We start from the raw sequence: 15335 nt of genomic DNA, 5'->3' as shown, positions 1-15335 counted from the left end.
AATTATATTCTCTGACTAAACTCTGCAAGGATTGTTTCATTTGATTGAGGTTTGAAAGTTTAAAATCGCTTAACCCATTAGAACATTATCTAAGCAGGGTTCTTTTCCATGTGCCATGTTTACAGGTATTAAGATTAAAAATTTAAAAAGTTTCTAACAAATGCAATCAAAGAAAGTCTTAATCATGCTGGATTCTACCGAACATAATTTGCCTACAATATGTCCATCAGTCAAACACATTAAACCACGGCGGTGAACCTGAATTGTGCCAAACAAAACGCATAGTCCAAAAAACAAGGCAGTTAAAGGGATGGGAGAAAGATTATTTTATTAGGAAACTGATACACAATTTTTCTAGTTTCCTTATTAAACTTTAAAAAGTGCTATGAGAAAACTGATACATGAAACTTAATTTACACCCCACTTTCTTTAATGAAAGAAACATTTCACTGAAACTAGAGAAATTCAGTTTCCTCAACAATATTTTTAAAGAATAGTTTGAGGAAACTGATTTATAGTTTCTCTAGTTAATCAACAAAATTTCTCTTTCAAGTTATATTCCATTTTCTTTAGCGAAAGTGCCAAATAGTAATAAGCAGAGAACCACAGAACAAACCCCACTCACCCAACATTGTTTTTTTTTTACTAATCATGTTTGAGACAAATTCTAAACTTCATTATACCTGTTTGTAAACATACTAGTAACTTCAGCTTTGTGACACCCCCCAAAAAACTGACTTGCTCTTAGAGCAAACATTCAAATTTGTTAAAGACCAAAATGTACTAACCTAGTTAAATGTAGCTCTGAACAACAAGTCTATGGAACTTGCCCAGCCTTAGTCAGACTTCACAAAAGCAGTTTTGCCTGGAAGCATCACAGCCAAATATTTAATCACAGAATAGATGGCATGATATGTTGATGTTTCAGAAATTCTCACGAGATAAAAAAGATATCAAGATGAATACATAACATCACTGCTCTCCAAAGGAAATCTGGGGTTTTATTCCCAACCTGAGCAACTCTGCCACACTCTAGCACAATGTACTTGAGCAAGAATACTAAACCTACATCTGCATTTAAGCCAAAGTCCATAAGCACATAAAATACATCTCTCAATGCAGTTCAGTGTGCCTTGATGATTCTCACATGTCACGCTGAGACCTGGAGGGAAAGGTTATGAAATTCACATTGGCTTCAGGCAATACTACATTTCAACTTGGAACTTTCATAGTTTAAAATTTGCACAAGTTAATACAAAGCAGTGGTAAAAATAAGTATTTATATAATTAAAAAAAACCCTAAAAACCTATTCACACAGGTTGAACTCTACATCTGGTTTAGCTTCACAGAAAACTCAGCATAATATTTCTAGACAAATTGTTTGGGGAAATGAAGTCCTAGCCATTGCAATGATGTCCCCTTCATATACACAACAGTCACCCAATACTCATGAATTTTCACAAGCAATTGTGGTGTTGAAGTACTAGTATGTTCCCACACAAGACCAAGCTGATCAGTTTGCAAGTCACACGCAGCCATGCCATTACAACTGTCCAGGATAAACAACAAGATTTACCTGATAATGTCGATCAAGTTTTGCTCCTCTAAGTGCAAAACCAGTTCAGCCAACCACATCAGCCAGGAAGCGTTTGGGTTTAGTTTGTGTGCAGACTTCAGCCACTAGAGGAAAAATGCACATCTAAATGACTGCGATGCTCATAAAATGTATCCATTCATTTCCATGTTTGCAGGAAGAAGTTGAACAGACATTACATTCTGGCATGTCTGATAAAGATGAACAGGGAATAAGATTCGTTTCTACCTCTGAGAGACAAGGGAAACACTGCTGGAACACTGGGTGTTGGTGGTCTCCGAAGGAGGGAGCCTAGCACTGCACACAGTGCCTAAAATGGAGAATGTATTAATCATTTCTCAATAAATGTCATCCAAAGGTTATAAATCATTCATCAAATCAATGGGCTGGTTCTTGGGATTTTGAACTGACAAAGTATTATTCAGTGAAGTGTTCAGATTTAAAATATATATATAACCCTTGATTTGGGCAAAAAACATATCACCTCTACTAAAATATATCTGTGGTTATACAACTTGTATGTATAAATCTGGCATTACTGAATTATTGAGATTATCCCGAAACTAACAAGCTCTCATCTGTCTGTCTACAACTCGCCTTGTTCCACTACATTCATCAGTTACCTCATGAAAACCAAATATAACATAGAAATGAGGCTCTAATATGTAAATACACTTCAATCCATGTAAATACCATATAATCGTAAAATAACATATATTGGGCACAAGGGGACACCATAAGCTTTCATTTGACACCTCTCCCACTAGTTCAAAACAAGACGCAGCAGACCACGCAAGCGCAATATATCGAATCGATTGGCCTTCTGCTCTATGCATCTTACCTGTGTCCAGTCATGACAAATGTGATACAAATGAATACATCCCAATCTGTGTCTCACAGTCTGCAATTTGTACAAATACATTCATAAATACATGTTTTTGGTTTTCATAGATATATCTTAAGTTTATGCGAAAATATGCGAATTTAAAATTAGAATTAGAATTTCACCCGATCCAAATACAAATGCAGTCTGATCTACAAATGTGGCCAGCAGGCGAACAAGCCACCGCCAGGTGTCACTGTTGTTTCCCCCAGTATTTTAGGAATGATCTGTTGCTGTCAGGGCCGCAGCAAAACAACCTCCTGTAGGCGGTACTATGACTCCATTGGCTGCCACAGTAAATGATAGATAGCTAAGTCTGGCTGTTGATTGGCTAATTAAAAGAGCTGGCCAACAAGAAGTGCAAATTCTATTTAGGAGCCCTGGGGTATCTGCCCCTCCCTCCAGCTGAGGGAGAGCATCTGTCTGTCTGAAACAAATCACCTGCCTTACCAGTCCAATCTCAAAATTACGAAACATATCAGTCCTAGTCCTATCCATATCAGTCCAATAAGCAACACGGCTTTTAGTTTTTCACGTATTTTATTTGACAACTGGTCTGCAGCGAAATTAGGGAATTTCCACTGGACTTTAGCGTTGTTAAATTTAGGGCACCTTAAAAAGTGATTCACAGTGATCCCCCTCCTAACTCTCTGTGATATGAAGCTGAATTCAGCGGTTTGAGCGGCATTTTATTTCTAACACAACAGTGTCACCTAGCGGTGGCTTGTTCGCCTGATGGCCACATTTGTGGATCAGGCTGCATCTGTATCTGGATCGGGTGAAATTCTACGTTTTACAAATAAATTTTAAATTCGAGACTTCGACTTTACAAATATTTGCAATGTAAATTTTAAAAAAATTATTTATTTTCGCATAAAAATTATGATATATCTATGAAAACCAAAAACATGTGTTTATGAATGTAACAGTATTTGTACAAATTGCAGACTGTGAGACAGATTGGGATGTATTCATTTGTGAATAGTGAAACATATGTGACTTGTGTTTAATTTGTGGATTACAAATTATGTATTTGTAAAGTATTTTCAGACTAATCTCTCTCAATATCTTACTCCTTAAAGAATCTGATCCATCTGCTGATGAGGTGGGAGGAGCCCTCTACTGGCCAGAGGCGGCCTAGCAGGTCTCAGACAAAGCACTTCCTGAGTCTCTTCTTCTGGTTTAGTAACGTTTAATATTAGTGATGGGAATTTCGGCTCTTTTTGGGGAGCCGGCTCTTTTGGCTCGGCTCTTCATAAAGAGCCGGCTCTTTCGGCTCCTAAATGGCTCTTTGTTTTACCACTTATTTCCACTGGTACAGAACAATACTACGTACATGACTATATGGACAAAATATTATTGTTCAATATTAAAAATAATACATAGTGTTGCAATGGCCAATTGTTTTATGGCTGTCTTGTAATAACTCACTGATTGCACTCACACATTCAATTGTATAAATAACTGGATTTTTATTTAAACACCTTAATAAAAAATCACTTGTAAACTCTGAAATACAGCCAATGGAACCCAAAAGGTAGGTATTACAAAATAGCTCATTAAATTAAATTATCATCCATGTCTGGGTAAGAAAATAAACAAATACTCTGCAGCATTCAGCGGTAGTGATTAAAACAACCGCAACTGTCAACAAACATTTAACTGATTTAACATTTTCTTCAAATATTTTTGGAAGGCAGTAGGGCTGCAACTAATGATTATTTTGATAATCGATTAATCTGTCAATTATTTTTTCGATTAATCGATTATTAATCGGATAAAACGGAAGACAAGCCAAATTTGGTTTCCTGTCTGTTATGAGCATATTCGGGATACCATCAGTGAGAACAGCTGCTTGCTGTGGTGTGCAGATCTTCTTTAAAACATAGTCTGCAATGATGGACTGTTTTTATCTGAGGTGAGAGAAAGTGTAGATATGAACATACACCTTTTTTAAGTTAATAACTACTGATCTAAAGTACAGACAACAATGCAGGTAAATTGAAATTACATAAATGGATATTGGGTGATGCCATGGGCTGAGAATAAAAGGAAATTTCATCTAACACATATGATCAGATGGTGTTAAGATATTTAAGATTTTAGAGAACTAATGTTGTAATTGTACAACCTACCATTATTAAAAAATACATGAAGAATTAACCCAACCGTTACATTACTTTTATATTTATCAATATTTAACACAGTGTATGTAATGTAATATACACTTGGCTGTGATACTCAAACACTAACACGCAACGCCAGTCAGAAAAGACCTTGAAAAAGGCTTTAAATATATTGTTTTTAAAAATCCTTGGATTGATTTTTTTAAACTCTGAATGTAACTGCCGCCACATTTAAGGTGGAACGGAAAACTCGCTAAATACAAGAGTGATATAAATTTACTAAAAATGAGACATCTTGTTTAACTACTCTAGCGGGCTCTAGTGACACTGAGTGAGAGAAAAAAGACTTGTCACTAACGTTAGCTCGACTAAAACTACGGCTTGTTTTGGAACTGCTGGTCAAACTGACACATTTAAGGTGGAAGAGAAAACTCGGGGGGAAGCTAAGGCTTGTTCGCTAAACACGAGTGTAATATCAATTTCCTAAGAAAAACAAAAGTTGTTTAACTACTCTAGCAGGCTCTAGTAACATTTTAGTGAGAGAAAAAGTAGAATTGATTTACTATACTTCATCTCTTTCACACACAGCTCCAACAGGCTTCATTTTCAGATGCCTCATGCAGTGATGTTGTGCTGCTGTGCCATGCGAGATCAGCTGTGCACATTTTGCACCTAACGCTGTTCCTTGAAGGCGTTACTGTAAAGTGTGCCCATACTTTTGAGTCGTACATTTTTCTCTCTGCTTGTGTTAACATTATCCTCTGCTGTGACCGCCTCCGCCATCTTTCAAACCCTTCTTCCAGAGTTCGTCACGTGTAGCAACGGGACCTATGTGTATAATAACTTATCAACAACTAATCGATTATTAAATTAGTCGCAAACTATTTTAACACTCGATTTTAATCGATTAGTTGTTGCAGCCCTAGAAGGCAGATTGGCATTCAGGAAAACCAAGTGTCTCAGCTTTGATTGTTGTTCTCTGATTGGTTGAATGACAAGCCTTAGAAAAAAATGGCTCGGTCTTAGACGGGAACCGGCTCTCATCGTTCACTTACAAGAGCCGGCTCTTTGAACCGGTTCGTTCGCGACAGACACATCACTATTTAATATGGTCTTAACCACTCAACTGTCTAGACTTCTTGTTTTACTCGGGCATTTTTGGGACGTTAGAGGGGCACAGCTGTGTCTCTATGCTCGCCAATACATTGTAGGGACACATGTGCAGCTAGTCTGTTCAACTGTAATTAGATTAAGTCAGGGGTCACCAATTTTCTCCACAAAGGGCTGATGAGGCTGCAGGTTTTCATTCCAGCAGCACACCATGTATAACTGTTTAGAGAAGGAGACTAGTTGATCAGAAAAATAGAATCAGGTGTGCTCCTGCTTAATTGGACTGTAAACCTGCAGCCACACCAGCCCTTTATGGATAAGATTAGTGACCCATGGATTAAGTGAACACTGAAGTGGGTGTTAGTCTGCCTTAGATTAGAAATGAACAAGTTAACACGAAACAATTGTATTAATTGTTTAATTATTATTTTGTTCATGTGCATGTCCTTGAACAAATAAAAATAAACCTTTTAAATTTCCTCAGGTTTGCAACATTTGCAACTGCGTCCACATTTCTTCTTCTGACATACGCATGGGGTATGTTGAAAATGTAAGATAATTATTTTGTAATTACTTAAAGGAGCAATCTGTAATACTGACACCAAGCGTTTTAAATTGTAACTATAATAAAGTTTCAAAACAGTGGAGAGAGCTGTCTGCCTCCTACCCCTCCCCCCAGACGTGAAGCTTGAGCAGGTTGCCGGTTTGAGGGAAACTGAACGAAAAAGCAAAAGACGAGTTTAAGAATTTAATAGCTAAGAAGAATGTGCCATAATCAACATATTTACACAGAAAAGCATTCATCATTTCACTAAAACATACCTTCGCAAAAAAGTGAACATGCAGCCACCATTTCCCTGCATTTACAAGCCTTTCCAGTCCAAATCCACCTGAAATATTTAGACTAGATAAGGCTGGTGTCATTTAGAAGACAAATCTTCTTATCCAAAATTTTGTTGGAAAACATTTCGTTCCACCTTACATATGTCCGTTTACATGTCTTAATGGTTTTATTTGCCAGGTTCTTGAGCCGAAGCTAGTGCTACAGCTTTTGAAACTTTTTGAAGCAACTGTTTTCCACACTATCCATTTAAAACCCACAAACCAATTGTATTATTCAACCAATTATTCATAATTTTAGTATTCAAGCATTTAGTTCCAACTAAAGCAGTTAGTTGGTCTGTTTAGTAATCTTTTTTGCGTTATTCTCTAGCATCTTGAGTACTTATTTCCACCTTAAACAGCTATGCGACACTAAAGCTAGCAGTAGGATTTCTAAACAAAACTTGTTTTTAAACACTTCATATTTCCCATTTAATCCATTTAAAACACATGATCAAGTGAACATCATGTCGCTAAAACATCTACCTTCTAGAGAAATGCTTATATTCGCTACTTCCAAGATTGATTTCTCCGTCCCACCTTAAATAGGTGAATATGCAAGGCTTTTCAAACACCATTTTTACTCCTTAATTTGTTTAAAACACACACAACGAAGAAACAGCATGAATCTGCCTCCATTTCTTTAAAACAACCAAACAATATTATTTACACCTTTGTTACACCATGTTGTTATTCACCTTTTTCATATAAAACACAAAAAACAGTCCTTACACCTTTCAAACGTGGCTTTTTCATATATATATATATATAAAACACACAACCCATGACCTTTACTCCTTTTATTCTATACATAATTCTATACATATTTTTATATTGTTTTCAGAAATCATATGTTGTTCAGGTGAAAATTAGCCAGTTCTGGCTCTGTTCTGTAGGGTTGCTACTTGAAAATTGTCTCCACTTTTCAAACTTAAGGCCAATATTTCCTCTTATTTTACTCTTGTCATGGAGATTTTTAGAAAGGCAATGGGGCTTTTTGGGTCTGGTAAAATATAACATTTACTATGCTCACTTGCTCATGGCTGTAAGACACTGTTTGTGGACCTGGTCACATGGTGGACTGTAAAATGATTGGACAGAGGGTAGGATCACAGGCAGGACCTCGGAGGGCGGGATCACAGGAGCTCAGCACCGGACTGGGCAATTCTCAAAGAGAATATACTGCTTTAGCAATGCTATGAGAGGCAGCAGTCTTTTAGCTTTGACTGTTTCCTTAATCTGTGGTCACACACCTTGGACCCCTCAGCTAATTTGCCTGGTTCTAAGGAATACACAGTCAAGGAAACACTGAGAGAAAATGTATGGGTTTTTTTTTGCCCCTTTTTGTGACCTTTTGTTATCCTCCTCATAATCCATTCCCCATTTCCACCAATCATTCCTCCCTTACATCATGCCCCTCCTCTCACACCTCTTCCTCACCTTCTTTCCTCTATCTTATCTCCTTTTTTGTTTGATCATCTCCATCATCCCCCTTACCCCTCCTCAAACTCCTCTTTTCCTCCAATTCCCTACTCCCATTTTTCCAATGTATATAAGGTCCTCCTAAATATTTGGTGTAAGACTGGATTGGGAACAGACTGGACTGGTAACAGCCACAGACTGGATTGGGAACAGAATGAACTGGTTATAGGCGGAACTGGTGACAAACGGATGACCAAGCTGTGCCTGTGCTTTTCTGCATGCACGTGAGAGAACCTCTGAAACTCCAGTCTCCAAACTTTATATTATCCTGTGGTAGACTGTGATCACCCAGTTATACTCATACATGATCCTGTGTATGTGTAAATAAATTCTTGTTTTTGAGTTAATAATTACCCAGAAAGAGAAGAAGTGTGCAGTTTGCTTTTATTTTTCATCTAAATACTCAAATGAACGATTGTTTCAATGCACTGAATAGGGGTTTTTCGAAAATATACATTTTGATTAGAACACATTATTCTGTTTTTCTGTAACTGACATTATTATTTTCTAATGGTCTTTCAATGGTCTTTTTTTCTTGGCTATACACGTCTACTAATAGAAATCTTCCAAGGTCAATGCATTTATTGACATGTATCAATGATGTTTCCAGGGAGATTGTGACTTCCATTAGAGATGCGGATGAATTCTCCAGTGCATTTGAGTTGTTAGGTATGTTGTATTGCAGATGGTGTTCAGGCAACAGAAGCAAAACCCAATTGGTTGTTGGCACGGTCGTACACAGAGTAGTACTCCCTGAGGAACACATCTCCAAAGATCCAGAGAGGCTGGTTGTTCTGAGCAGGCAGGTAGGTGGGGCCAATGTTCACAACGCAGTAGCCATTCTCCTCCTGTAATAAACCATTTAGAATTTGCTGTTTAGTTTTCATGAAACTGTAGTCTAAAAGACATATTGCAGGTATGCATGGACAGTATGAGGATGTATTAGTGTTATTGTGTAAAAATGTCATTATGTGCTTTTCTGAATATAGTGTACATTTCAGTAAGTGTAGACCAACAGTGAAGCTGCCATGGTAGCGCAGTGCTTCAGTTTTTACATGTCAGTTGTGAGTCAAGAACATCAGTGTTCTTCTATCATCAATGTTATCTATACTTAAGTAAAGGCAAAACTAGGACGGAGAAGAAACCTCAACCTCGAGTCCTCAAGACAAAAATGTATTACTTTTAAATGGTCCATTCCACGTTAAAAGACATTTTAAGATACATGTTGGCAGCCTGTCAGTGCATCACCATTTAATGTTGAAACATTAAAAAAAAAATCAGAAGCTGGCAAAATAAAGTGAGACTCATTTTTGTGTACTTAAAAATAATATAAGGCAGTGTATGTCCATAAAATTTAGGGACTGAACCTAATTCAAATTATTTACTTAATTATTGTTGCTAATATACAAACTTAAATCATATTTGATGTATTTCAATCAGAATAAAAAATATAATTAAATATAATTGCCAATTGGTAGTGGCTAATAAACCACTGGTAGGTCTAGGGTATACTCTTTCAAAAGAGAGGCTAATAGGAGACAAGAAGAAAAACTGGATATTGTTCTTGGGTGGCCAGTGCTGCTGGTTGACCTGTGTGATATAAAATTCTTTGCTGATTCTCAGTAGAGCAAAGATAAGGTAGAAATGCCATCAATATCATAATTGGTGGGTGGCTACATGAGTTTTACTGCCTTTTTACAAATTACAAAATGCTTCTTCAATGGATCTTTAGTAAAGATATATACTCTATATGGAACCATGAGCAATCATATGCATTTGAATGCATAAATGTTTTATTTCTAAAATGATTCTTATAAAGGGTGCAAAATGTTTTGTAAATGGTTCATTCAATCAGTAGCTAACCAAAGTATCTTACCACAATGTAGGCTGATGGACTCAGAGGGAAGTTGACTCCGCTAATGGTGAAGGTTAAAGTGGGGAAATTGTTTCCCTGGCAGTTCACAACATACTGTGAAAAAAAAAACAGATAAACAGAAACAAGAAGAGAGATATTTGTTAGAAGATCAAAGAAATTATGTATAGGCTTTTGGGTCAGTTGTCTGTAGTAAGCACAAGCATATGTAGGTCCCTGTAAATTCTGCATTTGAGTTTGATTATAAGTGATAAGTTATAAGGCATGCTGTGAAGTTTCAGGCTTTGAATGCAGCATTCAAAAGATTGGAAGCTATCATCTGTTCTTGCATCATACATAAGCTGCTTTGTAAGATTTATTGTCAGTTGGACCTATCAGTTATTTTTAGTCTCATTCGTGAAGCGTCTGTCATTGGTTAGAATGTGCTGTATTTGAGTTACCTGCCCATAACTGTTCTGCTGTGCTCCAATAGAATTCATCAGGTTGGACAGGAATGATTGAGGGGCAGTGAGTGTGGAGGTACCAGTGTCCACAATAGCCTGGCAACCACCATATTGAGAACACAAGCCAGTCTCCTGTCCTCCAATTGAGAACCTGGTGCAGAAAATGTGAATTGTTTTGTGTGTTTATATATGTATATATATATATATATGTATATGTATATATATATATATATATATATATATATATATATATATATATATATATATATTTATTTATTTTTTTATTTTTTATTTTTTGTAACCCCCTCACACCCAACAAAGTTTCTTCTGCATAGGCACATGTTCTGTATAAAAGTGAATGATCTAATCATTTTAAATATATCTAAAAACTCCTTTAACATAGTTTTTTCTTTTTGTAACAGTTCTGAAAATACTTTGCTTAAAACAGTGTAAATAGGACAGACTATAAATGAGTGTAACTCACTCTTGAATGCCAATCTGCCAATATGTCTCAGCGGTCACAGGGGTCCAGTAGATCTGACCCTGATACATGTTCTGGTCCACTCCACCGAACATCACCTCACTGCCAGATGCGGCATTCCTGAACACAATACAGAGTTAAGTATCATTCTGAATAGACATAATTTAAAACAAGCTCAAATTTTGACAACACATATTATACAAAGCACAAAGCTGTGGCATATAGCTCTGTGTACTGTATAGTGCTATATCAGAATTGATTTGTGGATGTTATTTATATTGAGACAGTTAGCAATAAAAGCATATGCAGTTTTCAGTTTGTTATAAAACCCTCATTCACATATTTATTTGTAATATTTCTTGCTCACGCGCTCAGATAAACAGCAAACAAGTTTTCCTGAAGAAGACCCTGTTGCATCATGGTATCCATAAGGGGTGTCTGACCGCCAGCCGCAATGTATGGGTAGGCCAAACCAAGGATTCCATCAAACGGAGCCACAACGAAGTTCTGGCCAGGCTCATTGGTGCTCAGACCAATCTCTTGGCCAGTGATGGTGATGCCAGACAGCTAATGGCGACAAAAAGGCATTATGAAGTTTAATATTAATTATGAAAATTAATATTGATTAATATCTCTATCAGAATCTATGAACATATGTATTGAGATGAGTTCATTAGGATATACATATATTTCCTGTGAACTTATTATACATTCTTCTACAATATGTATTTAACCTCACTGAGCAAGACAAAATCATAGTACATGAAATTATATACTGCTGTATGCAAATGTTTGGGTTTTGTTCATATTGTTTTGTGTAAACAAGTACCCAAGATCTATTGCCAGTAAAGCTATATAAGTTATTGTGAATTTCCTATTATAAATGTAGCATTTCAAACTCACAGTGACAGTGTCATAACCAAAGACGCCATTGAGAGATCCAGCTCCATAGGGCAAGTAGAAGGTTTGGGACGTGGATTGGTAGGTGCTGGACTGCTGAGGGTTGAACTGGGTGTGGCTTGCTGAGGAGAGGAATACCACAGTAGTTGGGTTCCACTACTCAGAATTTTACAGTGGTGTCAATTTTCCAGAGGGCAAGTATTTCAGTGCATAGAATATATAGTCTTATTTAAGGCAGTGCTATAGAAAATGACTTACTGCATGCCTGGGTGTTGCAGTAGACAGAGTCAACCCACAGGTTAGAAGAGCCTGTGTCAAAGAGAACTTGGAAGGATTGAGGAGGAGTACCAACGCTGATCACGCCATAATAGGTGTTCTGAAATGGGCATTAACTGTGTTCAGCTTCATCCCATGCATGGTAACAGTATAAAATCTTAATGTATTATATGTATTATACATACACACATATATATATATATATATATATATATATATATATATATATATATATATATATAAAATTATTCTCAAAATAAATTCAGACACATTTAATTAGTTACAAAACATACACATTAAGGTGTTTCATGTCCACTTTAAATAATTAAAAAATATTGAATGTAATTCCGGGTTCAAATATTTCACAGGTTTTTTGTTTTATAAAAAGCCTTTAGGTTTTATTTTACGTCAGCATAGTTGCTCATGGGCTCAATGGTGGAGGCGGCCAAGATCTCAGGGTGATACTTGAGGGCAGGATCAGTGTAAGGCAGATGGATTCCCTTTTCTCTCAGGATCTGTCTGATGGACTTAGATTTTGTCAGGGGAACCCTGCAGAAAGGAACAAAATATTGACTAAAATATCACACAAACCAGCTGTAAGTTTCTTATGTCTGCGATTCAGAAACTCAGATAGTAAACTTAGCCAATTCTAGGTAAAAACATAGCATGAACCAGAGTGATATAGTCATAGGTACTAAGGAAGTACTTTTGGTAACTTCGATCTTGGCTCAGCAATGCAACCAGTCAAATAGTGTATGTAACTATATGGCATCAGTGTTTAAATGTTATTTAAAAACCATTCATTGACAGATTCATTAGGAAACAACAAGTACTTCCTCACACAAGTACATTGCTCCACAGAATCTTATTTTTTATTAGAGCTTTAACCCACTCACAGGATTTCTTAATAATCAGTGAAAATTTTACAGTTCTTAAAGGTGTCCCAAATGCAGTGGTCACCACAGTACTGTCTCCAGAATATAAAGGTGTATATTAAAACCAAAGTGTGAAAGAGACAAAATGTCTTACCTGATGAGGGCCTCAGACAGGACGAGGCACGCCACAAGGACAACCAGACTCTTCATGGTGATTCCTATGCTCTTTCAAACTGAATGAACACACAGACCCCTCACACAGCATGGCCCTTATATATTCATGCCAGGGCACATGTATATCTCTCAGTTCCTTAAACACACACAAGCTTGATTTACCTGAGCCAGCACCCTACAATCTGATGGCTTCAGAAAACACTTGAGACTGGATTGCCTTATGATAACACAGATAACATGGCCGAACGAACTTAGAATTTGTTAATGACACAGATGGAATGTCCCTGGAAAGAAAATTACACTGGTTTGATATTTTGATGCTCTTGTTTGAGACAGATACTAGTGACAGATACTAACAGAACTATAGTAGATATTGGGTTTGGCTGGCAATCTGAAATATCTTTTATATACACTGTATAAATGAAAGAGGGCAGAATTTGCCTGTAAGTGTCTGTGAGATTTCAGTTAATGAAAAAACGTGGCTTTTGTTAATCAGAACTGTTATTATTCTTTGAATGTCTTTGCCCTTTAACACTGCTGATCACTTTATGAAGTGCATTACTTTAGGTTGAACTGACAGAAAATATTTGTGCAGCTAGTGGATACAAGGTTTTTTTTATATACAGTCTGTGTGCTCATTCTATCTCACTGGAAATCATTGCAGCTTAATCTTACAGTTATTATCATGAGAGATTTGTCAAGGTTATAGCTATCTTAATACATTTGCTTGAATGTGATTGCATGTTTTGGCAAAAGGAAAAATAAATATTAGTTTTCCTTATCAATCTAGGGGAAACCTAAGTGAAAAAACAGAAACAACCAAACACTTAAAGCCCAAGGTTAATGTTGTAGTGATAAAATATTTTACATTAGCCAACTGAAGTACTGCAGTACTAAACGAATAAGACTGCATTGCTTTTTTATTTAAATAATTGTATATAGCAGAGGTAGATTATATCTGCCCAATGCCATTTATTTTACTACATTATTGACACAAGAGTTTGTTGCTATTTGACGTAACATGTATTTATTTGGTGTAAGAAATAATTTAAGGTCATTGACCTCTGGTGAAAATTTCTGCATATTTAACTGAAAAAAAATATTGCAAAGCCCTAAGCAAGCAGATTAATGTGATATTGGATTTTTTTTTCCTTGTCCTAAGTGTCATAGCTTGATGGAGGTATGATGGTATTATGTCTTATTAAAGTTTTTTGTGAACATTTCTATTCTGTGATTTTCTCATCTTTCATGCCTGTGTTTAAACTTGTGCTGAATTTTGTTGTGATGCTTACCAATGGGTCAAAGATCAAGCTTTTTAACAGGGTTTGAAGTCTTTGTAACGCGTTTTAAAATATTTAGTAATGCTAGACTCAGCTGGCACTGTCAGTAACCCACTTAATTCTGCAATAAGCTTGTAAAATTACAAGAGCCTATTCTTTTTCCCCCCTTCAACTTTTATCTAAGTGTCTCTTTCATGTCTGTCAGTGGTGCTTTCATGATTTATTCAATCAGTGTGTCATATATAATACCTTCTGTGCTCCTACTTATTGACTGCAATTAGGAAAACGGAACATAAAGGTTAAAATCTGTTTTTAGTTTGAGGAACCCATGAGAAGAGCATTTGTTGGTAAATCTCAGGCTGCTTTATAAGATCCAGTAGGTATGTTAGTGAGTAATTCTTAGTGTTAGTGAGTAATAGAACGCACAGTTTCTGGGCCATGTACATGCACATCTCATACCTCCTAGAAATAGCTTTGAATCAGCTGTCGTGTTTCAAGTGTTTGGAGATGGACCTTCCTTTATGATAAAGGCAGCAGACTGAGTAGGTAGAAAGAGACACAGGATCATTGTTCCCTTCAATTTACAATTCGTGTTCACCTTTTCTTAAATTTGAGGTGCTGATTATGTAATTCATGCTCATGTTTTCACAAATTCGTGAGCACAACAGAAATAACTCATTCACTGGGGTTAAGCAAGCTACCTACTGCCAAAACTCCTAAAAAGCACTATTTCATTTCTAACCTTATATATTCTTTCTTATTGTATCAATTTTTTTTTACTCATTCTACTCTGTTGTGCATGGTCACTTCAAGACACTTATAGAGAAACTGGCCCATGTGTAGACGGCTCCTCTGAACGTTTTGCTACCTATTTCTGGAGCCATTGTCCCTTTTTTTCTTCAACACAAGTATTCTTTATTTCTTTTTTAAAAAAGCGGGCCAGATCTGCATTTGC

General features: G+C 36.5%; 1 protein-coding gene across 1 annotated transcript; it reads right to left on the bottom strand.

Annotated features, from left to right (window-relative positions):
- Nucleotides 1–8770: 8770 nt before the first annotated feature.
- LOC136665982 (gastricsin-like) lies at nucleotides 8771–13136 on the bottom strand. Its single transcript, XM_066643902.1, has 9 exons — nucleotides 13081–13136; nucleotides 12459–12600; nucleotides 12034–12151; nucleotides 11779–11897; nucleotides 11243–11442; nucleotides 10879–10995; nucleotides 10392–10545; nucleotides 9955–10047; nucleotides 8771–8926 (listed from the first exon to the last, which is right to left on the bottom strand). Exons 1-9 carry the CDS (start codon nucleotides 13134–13136, stop codon nucleotides 8771–8773), a joined length of 1155 nt encoding a protein of 384 aa, XP_066499999.1.
- Between the last annotated feature and the right edge of the window lie 2199 nt (nucleotides 13137–15335).

Source organism: Hoplias malabaricus, chromosome 14 (genome assembly GCF_029633855.1).
Source record: "Hoplias malabaricus isolate fHopMal1 chromosome 14, fHopMal1.hap1, whole genome shotgun sequence".
In the NCBI taxonomy this organism is placed as follows: domain Eukaryota; kingdom Metazoa; phylum Chordata; class Actinopteri; order Characiformes; family Erythrinidae; genus Hoplias; species Hoplias malabaricus.
Note: the sequence above shows the minus strand (reverse complement) of the source record. Positions and strands in the feature narration are given on the sequence as shown.

Coding starts and splice junctions, on each gene's coding strand:
- LOC136665982 (XM_066643902.1), bottom strand. CDS start 13,136: ATGAAGAGTCTGGTTGTCCTTGTGGCGTGCCTCGTCCTGTCTGAGGCC. Junction 11,898..12,033: donor CTGCAACACCCAGGCATGCA/GTAAGTCATTTT, acceptor TCCTCTCCTCAG/CAAGCCACACCCAGTTCAAC. Junction 10,546..10,878: donor TGGCAGATTGGCATTCAAGA/GTGAGTTACACT, acceptor TTTCTGCACCAG/GTTCTCAATTGGAGGACAGG.